At 29.2% G+C, this 20,523-nt stretch overlaps 1 protein-coding gene across 2 annotated transcripts in view; it reads right to left on the reverse strand.

The window, feature by feature from the left end:
• The window catches only part of LOC127281584 (uncharacterized), a 210,881-nt gene that overhangs the window by 122,713 nt on the left and 67,645 nt on the right, over nt 1-20,523 (reverse strand). Inside the window, exons 2-4 of one of the 2 annotated variants that reach the window (XR_007843061.1) lie at nt 2,735-4,048; nt 2,510-2,608; nt 167-2,441 (exon numbers count right to left, since the gene is read on the reverse strand). Coding sequence is in view for 1 of the 2 variants with exons in the window: in XM_051305351.1 (XP_051161308.1) it covers nt 1,764-2,441; nt 2,510-2,608; nt 2,735-4,048 (2,091 nt within the window). In the remaining variant the exon portion in view is untranslated. The remainder of the gene's footprint in view (nt 1-166; nt 2,442-2,509; nt 2,609-2,734; nt 4,049-20,523) is intronic. The other variant, XM_051305351.1, reaches the window with a different exon arrangement.

Consider the following 20,523-nt stretch of genomic DNA (forward strand, 5'->3'; position numbering starts at 1 on the left):
TTCGTCATTTGTTATAATTCTCGTCAACTACCGCACCCTGCTCTGGTAAAAATTTAGTAACTTTATAGTAACTTTTAATTTTTACTAGAGCAGGGTGCGGTAGTTGACAAGAATTATGACAAATGGCGAGTAGAGATTTTAGCGAGTGGGGACAATGGAAACTAACCTTAATCAGAATTCATATTAAATGGCAAATAATTTAAATTTTTTTAATAAAATTTTTTTAACTTGGATCAACTTCTGTTTGCACCATTACGATAAAAAAAGAGAGAAAAAAGAAACTTGCGTGTGCGTCGAGTCGAGTCAAGTAAGAAGAAAAAAAAATTGTCGAGCTTGTAATAATATGCGTAGAATCACAATTCCTCCGTACTAAAAGGCACTGGTAACAAGAAGGGCAGTGGAGCGAGTAATAACGTAAAGCAGAGAAGAGACCTTAATCCAGAGATTCGTGATTCCTGATAACGTATTTCTTCGTTATTAAAAAAAAAGGAAATTCTAATTTGGTATATTATTATCACAAAATTTTTAATAATTCTCAAAATTCTGCTTTAATATTCGACTAATAATTATAATTTACCAAAATTTCAATCATTTTAATTGACGATTATTGTGTCGGTAAGTGACAACATAACCTATAAAAAATTTTCTTGTATAGAACAAGTGGTTACAGTGCTGCAATGTGGAAATTTAACTAAATAAAATCGTCTGCTATGCATTAGATATCAGACGACGTTTATTAGTTACAAATTATCACGTTGTAGCGCTGTAGCTCTCCAATGCATAGCAGACGATTTTATTTATAAATTTCCACATTGCAGCGCCGTAAGAATAATTTTATTCAAGATTAGCAGCGCCACCACAATCGGTACTAAAAGTCTCCTCAACCAAATTACATTTTAATTACAAAGCATTTTTTTCACTTATTTTTCATATACACACGCAATTGCATAAATTCTGCCCTTCCGGTTTGACGACATTTTGAAAAGTCGTGACACTTCTATAATAATTTTATTAGTTCGTGGCAAATTGTGTATACATTGGTTACATGACGCCGTAAACTAATAAAATTATTATAGAAATGTCACGAATTTTCAAAATGTCGTCAAACCGGAACGACAGTATTTATGTAATAAAATTTTTACATTAGAGATTCAAAAATTTTTGTTTATTCCAACGATTTTTTTAATTTATTATTTCATAAATGTAAAATACTTGAAAAAAAATTGTAACTAAATTGAATGCCATGGGAAAATTTAGTATTTAAAAGAATAGAATGCGCAAGGAGGTATTGTAGAATTGGCCTGAACGAGTTTGCGCACTTCATCATGGTGGCGCTTTCTATCTTGCACATAATCTCAAATGAGAAATTGCCTAGTAAAAAACTTGATAAAAATTTAAAAAGATAGAAAATAATTATCAAACAAAAATTCAACAAAGGTAAATTTAATTTCCAGTCGAATAATAAATAAATTTTGAGGAATATTCAAATGTTTCGAAGAAACTCACTATCGGGATGTCACGCAATTTAGAGAAATCTCGCTCTGCGAAAGGAAGAGTGTGTCAGTGGTGTGAGTTTTAGTTTAATTTAATTTTTTTTTTGGCTGACCCTGGATGGACAATTGTACGTTCAGTTATTAAAGTTAGGAAGCGACTATATATCCCTAAAGAGAAAGGACGATTGCATTTTGTTTGTCGCACTAAGTCGAACCGTTGGACAGAGGTGACTTCAGCAGCTGCCAAAAGGATAGCTTTGTGGGCCGTACCTTGCCGGTGTCATTATCAACTGAGGCTCGGGCCAAACTGTGAGATCGACGTGCGGGAGCTGATGGACGACGTGGGGGAGTCACAGGTGAAGAACTTCCAAGATGATTAGACTCCAATGAGTCTCTTGTTCTTGAAAGAATTGACGACTTACTCAATGAATCTTTATTGGAATTATTACGTGGCAATGATTTATTGAGAGAATCTTTGCCAGTTGGTTCCTTAATTCCCATAGTTGTCGATCCATTACTCGTTCTTGATAGACTTTTGTTTAGGGACTCGCGACTAGTGTCACGTGTCTTGGTGATATTTTTCCCCGTTAAACTGTCCCGACTAGAATCCCTCGTCGCTCGTGCTGTGAGTGATTTTAATGAATCCTTACTGTCATTTCTACCGTGTGTCGTCGTTGGTGGTTTAGGAGCGTTTGCCTTCGCGACACCAAGTAAAGGAATTCGACTAGGTCGCCTACGCGGCGATGGCTTTACTTCAACAGCTTGATGATGATCACGAGATGATTCTGTACTACTTCCTGGCTCGGGACAATTTTGCTCACATCTTGGCAATAATTCTGATTCCGTATCGGCATTGGAATCACCTTCAGTGGACGGACGTTGCTGAAACCGTTCTAGAACACGAACTCTGGCTCGTGTTCCTTCCAATTCGATGTTTCGTTCCGCGAGCTAAAAAAAGGATATTTTTGTAATTCCCACTGATTGGGATTTATGAGGTAATTAATTGATTAACTTACTTGAAATCTAAGATCATCGTTTTCCTCCCGGGCTTTGTCTAATCTTACCGAGAGTGTTTCAGTACTTTTTTCAACTTCGTCCAGTCTCTTTTGTAAGGCCTGTGAAAATAAAAGGAACCTAAGTATTTTTTCCTGAACAAAATTACAAATGGGAATGAAACTTCCTTCTAATATCAGTAAATAAATGGATGATTCATTATAAAAAGAGAATAAAGAATAATTCACCTGATTATGGACGGTTGTTGTGATAAGGTGCCGCTGTAATTCAAGAGGCGAATGCTCCCTGAGTATAGCGGCGATTTTCTTTGAATCGACATCTCTAACGTTAGCCACCCTTGTGGGTGAAATGAGCACGGAATCCAGTGCTCCCAGTCTTGCTCTCCTATCGTTAACATTAGCTTCTACATTCAAGTCCTCAATAGACCTAGCAACCACATTGGCCACAACATTTTTTTCTATAGTCCTTGTTCTAAACCTATTTTTCTGTGCCTTTGTGGGTAATACAGAGGCAAAAGCTGATCCCTTGCTTCTAATATTAATGTTACTTTTAGGCGATGATGTTGTAATGACTGGTGAAATTGGTAGTATCCTCTGCGCACCAGGCGCATGTATCGCGTAAGATCCATCCAAAGTTCCAGCACGTAGATGATCCTCAAGTCCAGTTCTAATAGCCGAGAGAGCCGCCAATTCGGATTGAAGTTCCTGAGCTCGAGCTCGACTTGAAATTGTCTCAGCTTCAAGTTCTGCGACTTTATCCAAAAGTTGTAATTTCTCTCTCTGCAATTCAGCCACCTCAGAATCTTTTTCACCCGTAATCCTGTCAATAACATCATCATCCTCCTCCGATCCAGTGACTCTTTTCACAGCCTCTAAAACATCACCCGAGAGACCAAAGTCCTCTGACGCTACACTCTCCAAACGACCCTGAAGACTTTCAACTTCCTCTCTAAGTCTTATACCCTTTCGATGAATAACATCTAAGAGATTCCATAATTCATCTTCGGCCTCATCCAATACTGGACGTGGACTAGGTGGTCTTGGTATTGCCGTTGAGGCACTATCCTTGGAAGAAGTCTCCGTACTGAAGCCAGAATCTTGAACAGTTGCACTATTCTTATTACCACCACTGTGGGAATTACTACGACTACGTGGTAATGATGAAGTTGCTGAAGTTTCACCTTCTCTTGGCGCTCGTCGTCTTACTTTTCCTGGTTCCCAATCGCTTATTCTACGTGATGATGGACTGGACAATGGTAAGGGAATGTGTGAACTTTGCGTCGATGACATTACGGATGCATTCGCCGAGCTAGAAGTTGTCGCCGAAACCGCCATCTTGTGCCTGAGGTTTGGGAAAGTCTCGATGACAAGGTCCCGAAACTCGAGAAGAGCACCGACCTCATTCTGCAGCTCCTGGAGCGCTACCAGGGATTTGGCCTGCTCGTTTATCAAATAGTGAAATGGCCCTGGACGCAGGGGTATGCAATCCATACCACCACCTGCACTCACTACAACGCCATCGGTCGTTCCACTGCCACACTGCTGTAATCAGAAGAAAAAAATTTATTAAAATTCGATCTAGGAGCAATTTATCAAAAGTTAAATATAAAAAATAACAATAAATGTAAACAATTTCAGCCAATGTAAAAAGTTTCCAATGGTGAACTTGAATTTTTATAATAGTGGGATAAAACCGTAGACATGTAAAGAGAATTTAGCTAATCATTTGGCTGCTTTCAATATGTCTATCCTCTAATGAATTTTTTCGTACATAAAAAAATTAATTAATAAATTAACTTTGGCATTTTAACGATATTAATGAATTAATTGAATTAATTAATAGACTGATTTAATTTAATTCATTAATTGAATTAAGTAACTAAATTAAACAATCGAATTAATTAAATGAGTGAATTAATTAATCAATCGAATTAATTATCCGAATTAATTAATCGAATGAATTAATTGAATGACTTAATGGAATAAATAAATTAAATGAATTAACCGAATTAATTAATTGAATTCATTAATTAAATTAAGTAACTAAATTAAACAATCGCATTAATTAATTGAATTAATTATTCTAAGTAATTAATTGAATAAATAAATTTGTCAAAGGAATTAATTAACCGAATTAATTAATCAAATAAATAAATATCTTGAATTAATTGAATGAATTAACCGAATGAATTAATTGAATGACCTAATGGAATGAATTAATTAAATAAATTAATGGAATGAATTAATTAAACAAATGAATTAACCGGATTAATTAATTGAATCCATTATTTAAATTAAATAACTAAATTAAACAATGGCATTTATTAAATGAATTAATAATTCTAAGTAATTAATTAAATAAATGAACCGAATGAATTAATTAAATAAATAAATTCGTCAAAGGAATTAATTATCCGAATTAATTAATCAAATAAATAAACCCCTTGAATTAATTAACCAAATGAATTAATTGAATGACCTAATGGAATGAATGAATTAAATAAATTAATGGAATGAATTAATTAAACAAATGAATCAACCGAATTAATTAATTGAGTGAATTAATTCAATTCAATTAAATTATTGATTGAAGTAATTAATCGAATTAACCGAAGAATTAATTGAATTAATTAGTTAATTGAATTAATTAATCGAATTAATTAAATTACAGAACTAAATTAAACAATCGAATTAATTAATTGAAATTATTTAATATATATAAAATTTTATTTTATTTTTAGAATAAAAATTTAGTTACAAACTTCAGGATCAGATTTTACTAATGGAGATAAAAAAAATATTTCTCGACTACTTTTTATATTAAAATAATTTCATAAAGTTAAAATTATTTTTTTTAATTTGCTTTGCAAATTTCTATACTGATGGAACATTTTAAAAATTAATTTCATTAATTCTAAGTTTTCCCTGATGGAATTTCAATTCTTACACAATAAACTATTTTTTTCAACAATTATCAACTTCAGCCTTATTATCGGAGCGACAATCGCAATTTATTGCAATAAAGCATCCGAGACTAGAAGTGAAATCAGCGAACTTTCTTGCATGAAATAATATTGTTGGGCTATTCTTGCGACTATATATATACATATACACAAAAACACGTGTGTATCTGTAAAAGCAAATAGAATGCCTATAACCATCTTCTTCTTTGCATTTATGCTTCGTTGACTTCACTTGCCCGGGTATTCATTGTCAGTCTTTTCTATACATCCCACAGATGCTCTGAACCAATGCTCACTAAATAATTTACTTTAATAATAATAATTAATAACCATTGCATGATCCATATATTGTCTCTATATTTTTATGTTTATTCAAATCCAAATCAATGTTCTAAGAATCCATTTAATTGACCTGATAAATTTTTTTCAATTATTATTTCTCTATTACAGTAATTAATCAATTTAGACAGAAATTATTATGTAGAAAAAGTGAATGCTTTTTTTGTTGTTTTAAAATTAGTTTATTCAATACAATAGAAATGGGAGCCTTAACTAACAGCCTTAAGCAACCTTCTGCAATTATTTTCTAATAAATTTAAATTTTTTTTCCAAATTATAATTTGACTACACGATATTGCATGTTCTTAAATTAATTTTTTTGATTTAAATTTGACAAAATTGTATTTCGACATCAATAATAAATTTCCGATATAGAAAAACAAGAGTTTCTAAAATTTTCAGTCCTTGTCCAATATAATTCTAGACAAAAATACAATAATTGTCTAAACTAAAGTGAATTACTCTCTTTTTCTGATTAAGACAAAAAACGAATCAGAATCCCATTGACCTGATTCTCTTTTCTATATACTAATACAGTAAGTTTTGTTTTCACTGTGAGATGTATATAGTTTGCTTTCCATTGCACGTAATTGGTCGACAGACAAGAATCCCGATCAACTTGTGTGTTACGTTATATAGTATATATATTTCTTGGGACCTCTCGGGGATCTCCAATATAGTGGACGTCACGATCTTCAACAACAAGTGTTCACAATTAGTTTGATTATAATTTTCAAACATGGGGGCAACAAACTGTACAAGTTTTAATATCCCCCTTAACTTTAGTAAATACACCGCAGCTGCGAGAGCTAATTTACAGACAAAGGACATAGGAGAATTGTGTGTATGATCACAGTAATGGTAGTGGTAGTTTCAGAATCACGAATAATCGATGCATGTCTGAAAATGATCGTGTATAACGCTTCCAAGGAAGTAGTGCCTTCATCAGCTGAATTTAATAATTAAGATTGTCGATAGTTACTCATGTGAGACTTTTTGAAAACCGGAACGTTACTTATATATATGATAAGCCAACGCCTTAAGACATTAACAGTGTAGCAATTAATTTTTTATATATCTTCAAAAGGGTTCCAGCATTTGTAATTTGTAAATATTTCCTTAAGAACTTTATGGAAATCATGTAGGAATTTCAATAATAATTTCCTTTGTTATTCCTTTTTTAGTTTCTTGCAGAAAAAATTATAAACTACAGGAGATTCTGTCCGAATTCTGATAATTATTCCCGATGAATATTTCTTTAGGATTTAGTATAGGAAATGTAAAAAAAAAATCTGAAGGAAATCTCCATTCAACTTCGAATTCTTTTCTGGATTTTCAAAAAGTATAGAAACTAAAAATAGAGGAAAAAATTTTTTTAATTAAACACTATACGAATTTCAAACGAAAAATGTAAGATTCATTAGCACTGTAATGCTTTCACTTCGCCCAACGAGAAAGTTATATATTTCTTTTGTGAAATAGTATAAAATTCAAAGATCCTATATTTGAAGTTTAATAAATAACTAGCCTAGTGATCCATAGAATTTATGCAACATGTTGTATATAAAAAAAGAAAAATTATAAATTGCACCGTTTCTCCATTTCTTTAAAATCGACAGTTTAACTTGTCAATTTTAAGAAATTAGTGTGAGGAAAAAAACTAAGTACAATAAATTAAAACTTTAATAAGCACTTCTATTATAGGGAAGATCAATTAGAAACTTCTTTGAAAGCAATATCCAACCAATATATATATATATATATATCATGAAAACTTTTTGAAGAGGATGGCGCAAGTATGCGTGTATATGAGAGTTGTATAACTAAAGTAGATTCGATTACGAGATTAACGGTAATTAAAAGTTTAAAGATTTCAAGTCTGATTTCAAAGTGATCGTAAGAAGTTAAAAACATGCACGTGAGGTGCACATCACGTCGTGATTAGTCAAGCGGTTAAACAGGAAACTATATATATATATATAAGAGAAAACGAGGCTTTTGTGTCACAAAGCAGCGTAATAACTCTCGGAGATAACCGCAAAAGAATTATGATGGATCAAGTTCAGTGGCAGAAGTCAACAACGAAGAAGTTGTTTTTGAGAGAGAATCTTTGTGTCTTATATAGATGCGACACAAAAGAAAGGCGCCACACCCAGATGGAAAAAAAGGATCTCTTTCAAATCAACAACACTTTCCTTTCATTAGAAATGTATTTCTTTCCTTTTTTTTCCCTTTAAATAAATTATTATATATCGAATCATTTCTCTCAATTCGAACAGAAATTTTTCTCTCAAAAAGAAAAAATAAAATAAAGAAATAATAACCTCTATTCGATGCAAACAATAATATTCAGAGCGGAACAGATGGCAAAAAAAAAAGTAAGGATACAATTTATAGTGGGTGATTTTTGACAAGGAGAACTTTTTCTTCGCTCTCTTTGAAATAATTCAATAACAAAATCTATTGAGAATTGATGTTTGCGTGATATTTTAGAACCGAAAAATATAGAAAAAGAATAATAATAGAAATTACTAGAATTATTACAAGTCTGTTACTTACTACAGGAATAATTTTAATTGACACGAGATGCTTAATTTTTGAAATTATATGTTTTCCCATCAAACTAAATTTTATCTCCCTTCATTAAGTATTTTTAGACTTATGAATTGCTGGGGTCGGATCATATAGGATTTTGTTCTAAACAGATTTTGATTTTGTGAACGAATACAATTGAAACTCCATTTAGATTTTGCAAATCTATTTACGTCAGGATGTGTTTGAAATTTAAAAAAATTTCTTTACAACCGGATTCTGGAGCCACTAAAAGCTGAATAATACTATTCCTATCAATCATCGTCATCAGCAATGATAATCCAATTCTCGAAGCATATTGACTTGTTCTAAATTATAACATTATAATTTGATGTGATGACAGGAAAATAAAATCAACAAACTGTTATTTTCATGACTATTCAAATTTGCATTTAATAAAATTGTGTAGCGCAAATATTTATTTACCTTAAACACAATTTTTAAAAATATTTTAATGAGTTTTTAGAGTATTAAGAAGGATTTGCTAAACTTGTTACACAAAAATTATTGTGATCACATTGTAATTTTCAATAAACAGTTTGTTACATTGAATTTCACTTTATTATTTATATCTAATCCCACAATTTTATATGAACATTTAGGATTTAATTTTTTGAATATTGTATATATATTATATTAGTTTCACGTGTATATATATAGTCATCGGAGCTTGAAAAACAGAGTTCTGTTTACTGTTCCTTATACATTGACTCACCGATACTATCTTATATATACTAACTAAGAAGAAATTTCTTTGGCAGTGCCCTTCGCTGTCGATCCGGTCTTTTATGGCCAATTGGTTTTTCCAGTCTGCGAAACAGGCAAACACGCTATCGAGAAAGTGCAGCAGCACTGCCCTTAAAAATGTTTTGCGATCAAAGGCGAAGGATTGAGACTGTCGTCGTCGTCGTCGTCTTTCAACCCTGAAGATCAATGGCAAAAGAACCGGAAATAAATCTTTTTTTTTTTTTTTGTTTCATCCTCCTTCATCATCGGTTTATTTGGTTTCTTTTTTATTATTTTTCTATTTGTTTAGAATTTCCACTAAGTTTATTTTATGAAAAAGAAGATAATAAATTAAATTAAAACTTTTGTTCAGATGAAGAAAGAGAAAGCAAAATTTAAAGAAACAACTTACTGAATGTTCAGAAAATGATTTGATTTGTTTAAGAAGCTTAAATAAACATAAAAGGTATCCTTATCGTATATAAGGTTGGTTCTTGCTGTGGCATTACACACTTGGGTCAATGGAGAGAGGGAGGGAGAGAGAGAGAGGCGGGATGGAGTACACATATACAAAAGCAAGATCATCATGATAACGAATCAGGCTTTTGTTCGTAAACGATGATTCATGCTTTTAATGTCCAAAAAGAAAAATCTTCATCCGTCTGCTCGTGAAGCTTCCGCGCGTAATTTTCAAATATATAATCTATATTTTGTGGCCCTTGCCCTCAAGCAAATATCACGATGTTAGATTATTTTATGTTCCATCATTATAAATATCAGGCAAATGTACTACATGCAAGTTGGAAATTTACTTTATCCCTCTCCAACGTTTATCCTTAATACGACATATTCAGATAAAATGGAATTTATTTGATTTTAGAATCAGATAGATTTTTGACGTTTATTATTCATATTGTATTCATTTTTTTTTGTTCTTGTATAATATTTGTTTTGTTCCCTCTTATGGAATCCAGTGTTTGCAGCTTAATTTTAATTCTGATCGTTTGGAAGATCCTAATTAGAAAAAGATAAACAGGAGGAGGATCAACATGGAGATTTTTTTGGGGGTTCCGTAAATATGCGGAATAGTGGATCGTTAAACTAATTAACAATTTCTGGGAGCATTCTTGTATTGAAAGAAATGAAAATACTGCTTTAATGATAAATAAAATTTATAATTTTATAACATGTTTTAAATAATTCACTAATAAAAATTTTGTTTATCTAAATTCATTAATAAACAATTGACTCCAATTTAAATATATTTGGCAAACAATAAAATAATTTGTTTTTCTATTCGGTGAATGTCCATTTTGTGAATTCGGGAAAAATAAGGTGATCGGGAAAATGATCTTCGGGGAAATGTACATTCGCGGGAGAACGTACGCGAGCAGGAGACTTTGTTTTTGTATAATCGAAGAATTCTATTGATTAATTTATAATCAAGTTGAAATATTGTATGGTCAAATTAATTAATTGATTTTTACTTTATATTTCATCGTTTATTTTTGTTTACAAATTTATATTTCGTCAATAATTTTCCACAGCGGTATGTCATAATCATTAAATTTCTATTCTTGATATCTAAGCCGGTATCCTTTTCTTTGCTCATCATAATAATTAAAGACAAATGTATATTCAAATATTTATTTTTAATTCATGAATTTAAAAATTTAATTAAAAATCAAAATAGATGTTCTTGATTTAAAATTACATACTTTTTGGGTCTAATTAGTAATAAAATAATTAACTATTGAAAATATTAATAAATGTAAAAATCTAAATTATCGTATAGCAAACTGAAAGTAATTGTTACAGTATAATAATGTTTGAAGTATATTATTTTTACAATTTTCCGTAAGATTTTATTATTTATTATCATTCAATAATTTGTTTCGTATTTATATTTTTATCTATTTTCGCAGACTACCTGAAGAAGAAATGATTTAGATTTCGAAATGTTGGAGTAAATAACTAATTAAAATTATATTTGTCTGATTGTTTTCAGTTTAATTTCACATCTCTAATAATATTTCTCGAATGTAAAAGATTAAATCATTAAATTTTTTATACCTCGGCTATAGAAGAAAAGTATATTCTTTAAATATCAGTAGAAGAAAAAGAACATTTTATTTTCTCGATAGACTTCTATTTTAGGAGATTATGCGATAAATACAACGAAGATCGTTTAAAGAATTTTTTTATACAACTTATGTGATAAAAGAATATTTATGAGAGGAATAGTTTTGAAAAAAAAAATCCTCTCTCTGAAAGGATCTTTTGTATAAAACAATACGAAGCAGCTTCTCTTAAATAATAATAATTGTTCATTCGAATCGAAGGTTATTCTCATATATGAAAATTATAATCATTATCTCTATCTCTAATCAGGACGCGTGTGCTTAGAAGCCTGAAGGTATTTTCTTTGGGTGTAAATGTGTGCATGATTCATTTATATATATATATATATATATTAACAACCGAGCATCAATAAATAATTTTTCCTCACGATAGAAAAGTCAGATGCATTTTGTTGGCAATCATCTCTAATGTATATATATATATATATATATACTATATAATAATGGCGTGTTTGTTGCTGCACACACGCTCACGCGCGGGTGTCACTCGTATAAGGAGTGCGAGACCTGCCTACGCGCAAGGTAAGCGAACTTTGTTACTTTTATTTTTATTTACAATCAACCTGTCCGCCTCCACATCTTTTGCACACATCGAACTGATGTCTCGTCCTAGGTAAAAGACGTGGCCTGGGGCCAAAAACTCACTCTGTCACGCCCTTGAATTGTTTTCAATTGTGTCTGACGTTTATATACAATTTAGTCCAGTCAGGTTAGTATTTTTAGATTCTTTTATTTCGAAGCATAATTTTTTTTTGAATGTTTAATTTCTTGGTATAGAAACAAAGTATCTTTTAGTATATATAACGATCTCCAACCGGAACCCGGAAATTTTTTTTTTTTCAAACGTTACTGCCACTGAAAAACTGCTGGATTTTTGATGCTATTTTCTAAATTTTAATGGTTGTTTTATGACTCCAGCAGTACTTGACAACTTCGGGAAATTTCGTGTGACACGAGTATTTTCGACGAAAAGTAAACAAAGACGATCTTTCTAAATAAATACCGTCAAAGCTCAAAAAATGAAGGAATTAGTGAGATTAAAATCAAAAAGTGACAAAATTGTACAAGTAGCAATTTTATAATTTGAAAATTTTTGTAAATTCATGAATCTTAATGCATGTATTAGAAAATTTTGTAGGTTAGAAAATATTTTTTCTTTTATTTCATTTAAAGTTGGTGAATATAATTTAATTGTACTGTCAAAATATTAGGTAAATAAATTTCAAAAATATATTCGTAAATAAATATTAAGGAAAATATAAGAATCAAAGTAAAAGTAAATTTTTTATCATTGAATAATTTCTATGGTTTTGTGATTTTCTCTTGGGTTTTATCTTTTTTCTGTGGTATTTTGGCGAATGGAAATTTATTTCTAAAGTTTATTTGCAGCTATTATTGTAAGTAATATAATGAAAATTATAAATAAATCAATTTTTATGTATAATTATATCGATATCCCATCACAATGAAGCGTTGGTAAAACAGTTTTCTTACATATCTTAATGTTGATTAGACCAAATTAAAAGGCGGGAAAATTCAAATATGATAAAAACATTTTGTTAAATGAATATTGTTTTCTTGAATATTTTCAAACAAAATAAAGTTTTAGATAAATTCCACCTGGAAACTTAGTCAATATTATTTTCAGGGTAAATAAAAACACGTGAAAATATTTTGCATCCGAAAAGTATCCAAACAGTGTGGTTATACATCAGAAGTAAATATCCAAAAGTGAGGTTAATTAATTGACAACAAATGTTAAATTTTTTCTTATTTCTCTATGAAATCTTGAGTCTTGACTGCGTTTCGCAAAACTATCTACGTGTCACGTGATACAGTGATAATGTGTTTAAGCGCAGTGACTGCAGTCAACTTGTGGACCTTGATGCACTTACGCGTGCCCTTGAGACTGGAGGTCTTATATCCCTTCTTTACGTCTTCTTGAAGAGACATACACACAACCTTCTCTGTTTGAGATCATTCGCAGAGTTTGCCTCTCAGCTCTTTTGCGACAACGAGCTTTCCCGCCGGAAACCGCTCCTGTCAGTGTTGATAACCATCTGCGGAGTTTAACGCAGAAAAACAAATAAATAGCAAAAAAAAAAAAAAAAAAATGTCCAGTTTGAAGGATTCACTATAGTTGATAGTATAGATTTTCTCTTTTAAAAAAACTTTTCTCTAAAAAAACAAAAGTTGAAACTATTGAAGAAATGATCATCCATCTTACTTTAGATATATACAATATAATAGTTTCTGATACATGACGCTTTCTCGAAGTAAACAACTCTACTCTTCTTTTGAAGAGCTCTTTATAAAAGTTATAGTAATCTTATCGTATAGTCAATTTTTCCCAACACATTCTCCTCATTAATGTGGTTAACGAACTTTCATTTTCCATTGAGTTTTATGATTTTATGAAAATTATGTGAACGTCTCTCATATCGGAGGAAATATTGCATTTAATCAATTATTCCTTTGTCAATATATAGAGAGAGAGAATATTCCTATTCATATCCCAGTTCCGTTCAATAATTTTCGTATCAATTTTTTTTTTGGTAGAAAATAATTCTTTTTCTAATTAATAATTATAATAATTAATAAATAATAATTATTTGTTTTTATGGCGTATAATGATATTTGAATCTTTTTCTAAAATGTAGATATACAGAGAGGATTTTATGCAGATTCCTGCACCGACATGTTACCGACATTGGAAAAAGAGGATTAGAATCACTATTTTTCAAGTGTCGGTAAAATGTCGGTGCAGGAATCTGTCACTGTTTATCTAGTAATATTACTCCAAAAACCCCCGAGTAAAAATTTTCAACAAAATTCATTCGCTAGGTTTTTCGCAGGCACGAAAGAATTAACATATAACAATAGTAAAAAATAGAAAATAATTTTTTTTTTAAATTTATATTTGTATAGAAAATTTTTTACAAATAAAATCTTCTTGTATCCTCTTCAGTGCGTTAAATATTCAAAATGATAAAACATATATGTATTTTTTCTTTTTAATTCTAAATAAAATTCTCAACTAGAATAAAAATAAATCGTCTACTTCTTAATAGAATCATTACTATCAAGGAAAAAAAAATTCGTGCTTCAAATATAAATATATATATATATATACGATTTGATTTAAATACGAAACTTTCCAGAATAAATAAGTTACATTTCTCCGGCCCTATTTCACAGAATCCAATAAATTTAAATCTTAGCGTAATAAAATCATGCGTTGAAAAAGTACAATCTGTCTAAAGTCACTTTTGAAAATATACGAGTAACATGAAATTTTATGCAGTAACTTTCTATTAAAAACAATTATAACCGAATGTTTTTTTTTCTTTTTTCTTAAAAAAAAAGAGTTTCTCTTTTAAAATTTCGTAACATTGCAATTAAAATTTTTTTTATAGGTTAGAATATAAATGAATATTTTACTAAAAAATGAAAATTTTTAAATATAAAAAAAGAGTGAATGATCGTTATACAATATTTTCTCCACCTACTCATTTCGGATATAATTAGTCAAACAATTACGGAAATTATGTCAGTCCTTAAATAAAAAAAAAAAAAAAAAAAAAAAAATTGCATAATAAAGAATATATCCTTGACAGAGTGCGATTAAGGTAATACATGATGATGGTATAACCTAAAATCGATTCTCGTTAGATGCGCGAGTTTTAAGTACTACTTGGGTCGTTTGTGGTGTCTGATGTGGGCGCCAGCATAATATGTGAAAAATACCACTTTGCCAACTCATACGGGACCGTTTTCCAAAAGTGGCAACCTTTAATTAAACTCGACCCTTTTAGTTTCACTCGCAACTGTATTTAAAATAAGCGGCATAAGTATTATACATATATACATACATATATATACCTATATACATACAGAAGGCATACTCTCACCACGAGCAAGATATTAACCAATCACGGAAGTTCTACTTGACCCCTTATAGTGAACTTTGCATTTATTTTAATAAGGCTTATATAGAATAAAATTAAAAAATTTTTTTTTTTAAATATTTTATTGTTCTTTTGAAACACTTTTCAAAAAAAAGAGCCGTTAATAAATTACGTTACACATTTTTTTTAATGAAAAAAATTATGTTTATGATAGTTCAGAGTGAATGATAGACAAAAATAATTGACTCTGAAAATACAAATCATTGAGTCTTCATTATATCGAAATTATGCAATAAAAATTTATTTTGATTTTACATAATTAAAAACAGGAACTTTTAAATAAGGTAAAACTATCATAAACATAACCTACATTTAAAATTATATATTTAATCCCCATTTGTCATATAATTCTCGTCAACTACCCCACCCTGCTCTAGTAAAAATTTAGTGACTTTATTGTTAAAATTAAAAGTTACTATAATGTTACTAAATTTTCACTTGAGCAGAGTGCGGTAGTTGACGAGAATTATGACAAATGGCAAGTGGGGACAATGGAAACCAACCTTATATGTTTCTGGACAACTAATCCAATAATTTTGTTTAAGTGATTTACAATACAAAAATATGAGTATTATTTATATAAAAATAAATAAAATATATTTAAAAAATTTTAAAGAAATTTGCCACACTAACCGCAAATATTATATATATATATATATATAATATATCAAGCGCAGATAATACCGGAAATGAGAAATAAAATCACAGGTAAGATTTTCATTAAGACCGCAAATGTAGAGTCGAGACTTTTATTATAAGAGCACACGAAACGGAAGTCTTATTTGAATTACTAACTATTAAATAAATTACTCCATCTCATTAAAAAAAAAAAAAAAAAATAATAATAATAATAATAATAATGTGCAAACAACTCTCCCAAAGAACGTGACTTTAGTGGCAATAATTTATGGCACTAAAAATAATACGACACAATTTTGAAATCCTTAACATTTTTTTTCGCCTATTTTTATAGTGTGAAATAAGAAGAATCACGTAACAATGATTAAATAATAAAACACTAATATATATATATATAAATTATTTAGATTTCTACTTGGAAAATCCAGAGAAGAATATAAGTAGCAAAAAAATGTTAAACAGTCAAAATGAATATGAAAGGATATAACTTAGAATATAATTGTATAAGTAAATTTAACTTAAAAGTTAATTGACGTAATGAAAGGTTTTCATGTGTTTAAAGGAGAAAAAAAATAATAATAAAAACCCGCTATATTTAAGGTGTGCTCTCGTGAAGAGGCGTTTGAGATCGAAGCAAGAGAGTAAGTAACCTTTGACATTCGACAGGATGCTTTTGCCCGACGACGCGAGTACGATGATCTTACTGTGTGGCAGGACCTTGACCCAAGGCAGCAAACACCAAACGCCTCGAATATGGCTTTCGATCGAATTTATAATCAAGCAAATACATTTCCTTTCCATTTCATATATATATATTATTTATTTATCAACATGCCAAAATGTATATGTATGTTAATATATGGTAATCATTAATTTTACATCAAAATATTTAAGCAAACTTAATAAACTTGAAAAATCACTTATTTCAAAATCTGCTTTAGTATATTTGTCTTGCAAATGAATCATGCCAATATAATTCTCATATTAGAGTCGTTATCAAGTTAAATGGAAAATTATTCGCCTTTAGAAATCATTAAATTGGTGATTTTAGTGACTAATCTGAATCATATAATATAATCTAATTGAATATGTGTGCAACAAACATTCGGGTAATACTTTCTGAAGTGTATATATATAGATTATTTACCAAGGGTATTTAGAAAATGTAGAAAATTATTTTCAAAGAGATAAAAATTATGAAAAATTTTATGTTGTTCTTGGTTTTTATTACATTATAAGTGTTGCAAAAACAATTCTTTAAAAGAGGTGATCCTCATTAACACTATTCTTGTTTTTTTTTTGCAGAGAGAAGATGAAGGAAGTTGGATGCAAGTTTTTGAGGAAAGATTTTATCAAAAATCTGTTAACTTGATTAAGGAAACCGTGTCAAACAGAGAAAGGTATGTTAATTTAAGTGCTGCAGATTTTAGTACTATATATAGTTATATACTAAACGAAAAATGCCAAAAATAATAATCATATTTATAAATTTTAAAAACTGTTGAAAAGATAACTAAATTCAATTTTGAATATATGTTAATATAGCATATAAATATGCTTATTATAATACATATAAATGCTTATCCCAATTAAAAAAAAAGAATCTGGATATTCTGATAATTGTCTTAAATAAAGTTTTAAATTGAAGATCAAAGAAAATATTTTACTAAATCATGAATAAATTTCTAGATAAGAAACTACTTCAAATTAGGTATTAAAAACTATTTCAATAATTATTTTTGTGAATCTTTAAAATAATTTTTAAAATACTAAAACATTAAGATTTAAAAGTTTTTCATACTAGATCATGAATAAATTTCTATATAAGGAACTCTTCAGGTTTTAAAACGATGTCAATAATTATTTTCCAAATCTTTGGAATAATTTTGAAAAAACACTGAAACATTTAGATTGAAAGGTTTTCATACTAGGTCATGAATAAATTTTTGCTTAAGAAGCTATTTAGGTTTCAAAACTATTTCTGTAATTGTTTTTGCGAATATTTAAAATTTTTTTAGAGTATACTGAAACATTTAGATTCAATGGTTTTCATACTAGATCATGAATAAATGTTTGCTTAAGAAGCTATTAAGGTTTCAAACCTATTTCAATAATTATTAATTTTGTGAATCTTTAAAATAATTTTGAAAATACTATGTAACGACCTGTCAAGCATAAGAAATTTTTGATAAGGGGAAATTCGTGAATTTCTCTCATACTGGGATTACAAGAAAAAGAAAATTTAGTCTGGATCAACAATCATAACTATTAGTTATTATCAATATGACAGTTCAGAGATACGTATGCAATAAAAGTAAAGATATAACCAGTTCAGAAGGATAATTAAATTGGACTTAACTTGACTGTACCAGTAATTGATAGTCGAAATGCGCTAAGTTCCTTGATTAATTATTAGAATTATTTTATAAATTTCTGATGCGCTGAGTTGATTAATAATGCGCTATTTTATATAAACTCACTATTTATTAGTTGAAATACAATTTACATCGCTATTCCGGATGTTTTATGCGCAGATTAAATAAAATAAAAATCTTTTACATTGTATCAAAATTGACTTATTGTCGAGAACGCTATTCTCTCTCTGAAGTCTAATTTTTCCTGCGTCGGTACACATGTGCTTTTGTCGTCTGCTATAGTATTTCACGCGTACCACTCAGGAATGCCTTAAGTTGGTAATGGCGCGGGAGAATCATTCAAATTTAAATTATGGATTAATTGGGAAAACCACCCGAAAGGGTAGCTAATAGTAATAAGGAGCCAAGTAACAAATTGGATCGTTACAACTAAAATATTAAGATTCAAAAGTTTTTCATACTAGATCATGAATAAATTTCTACATAAGGGACTCTTTATGTTTTAAATAACGATGTCAATAATTATTTTCCAAATCTTTGGATTAATTATATGAAAATATTAAAACTTTTATATTCAAGGTTTTCATACTAGATCATGAATAAATTCAAAGTTAGAAAAAAAAGTTAATATTTTATAAATATTCCTTGACTATTTTCAATTTTTTTATCAGACTTGTTTTTAAAAACACTGATCTGTGTCAAGAAGACAATAAATTTTAGGACTTCTTAATAAATAGAGCATGAAAAATTTAGAACAGCTAAAATTTATTTAAAAAGTGATAAAAAAATGAAATCGCGAATTCAAAAAACTGGATCTAAACCGAATTCAGTTCGAATTTGATTAATTTTAGTTAAAAGTTAAATTTTTCTGCTAATCCATGTAATGTAAAAAATTGATACTGACAAATTATGATTAGATTAATGAAATTCTGCAAAAATTTAAATTTTTCGAATTCGCAAGAGAAATTAACAAGAATAATTTTATTTAAAAAAATTTGTAACGGTAGATTTGTATATATTTTCTTTTATTACATTATTATTATTTTTTTTTATTTAACCAATTAACTACGAAATCATCCATTAAAAATTATAAATGATATTCAAACTCCTTACAACTTTTCTTTTCACTTCTATAATGATATGTATAAACTAATGTCGATCTGCACGATCGACCAGATAGAGAAATGACTAGAAATTATTAACGGTCAATTTTCGACGTTCAATAAATATCTATTTATATATGATATATATATATATAATATTAATCTGAAAAATATGAATCTTAAATATTTTTTTTTTTACTTTCTCTGAAAAAGATGACAGGCGTGCGAATTCGCACTGATGATTTCAGTGAAAGTGCACGATGATATATCATCTTTGATTACTTTCCACAAACACATAACGCGTCTCTAGATCAAATGAGCGAGCCTTCTACGAATCAAATTCTCTTAAATTATAATAATGTAAACATATTAATAAAAGAGCTCGCGCAAATCACAATCACCGCATAATTTTGATGAAATAAAATACTAAAAAATTATACTTTCAAAAAAAAAAATTATTGGTACGCTCACCTTTAAAAGCAAAATCATGCAAACAAGAGTTAAATTCGAAATTAATTTCCCATAGTTTCTGATTACAGAATCATGTTAATTGACTGGAATTAAATGATCGCAATGACTGATGAAATATCTTAAAATCCGTTAACTCTTTTATTAAACGTTTTTACGATCTATTTGCGATCAGTTATTTCATAACGAGTATAAAATATGCGGTATATATAAAAACAATCGCAAATACTTTTGCATTTAAAAATAAAATTTCGTTCTCTAAATTCTAATAGCCTACAATTTTCATTTTATTGTTAAAACTATAATTAGTCAAATTAATTATATTTTTAAACATAATTTTAAAATTCCAATTCTATTACCACAATAGTAGAGATAAATGTTGTGCAAAGTAATTTAGCCACTTTATACTCACTGATATTTTGTATATCATAGAAGTTGAAAATGCTAACTCACCTGTAACAGAAAAAAAGGCAACTATTAGCAAATCTTTCTACATTTAATCAAAAATTATTTTAAAATAAATTTAGGAATTTTCTATTCATCAGCAATTTTTAACTTCTTTAAAATTTGGTAATAACAAAAATTTGATAACTGATTATAAATTGCTTCAACAGAAATTATATAGGATGTAGTCGTAAAACTGGGGAATGTATATACTTTATATATGAATCAGACATTGGATCCCCCAGGGTTCCCAAGTTTA

The sequence above is a fragment of the Leptopilina boulardi genome, unplaced genomic scaffold (genome assembly GCF_019393585.1).
Source record: "Leptopilina boulardi isolate dan_hultmark-lab unplaced genomic scaffold, ZJU_Lbou_2.1 LbouV2_273, whole genome shotgun sequence".
NCBI lineage: Eukaryota > Metazoa > Arthropoda > Insecta > Hymenoptera > Figitidae > Leptopilina > Leptopilina boulardi.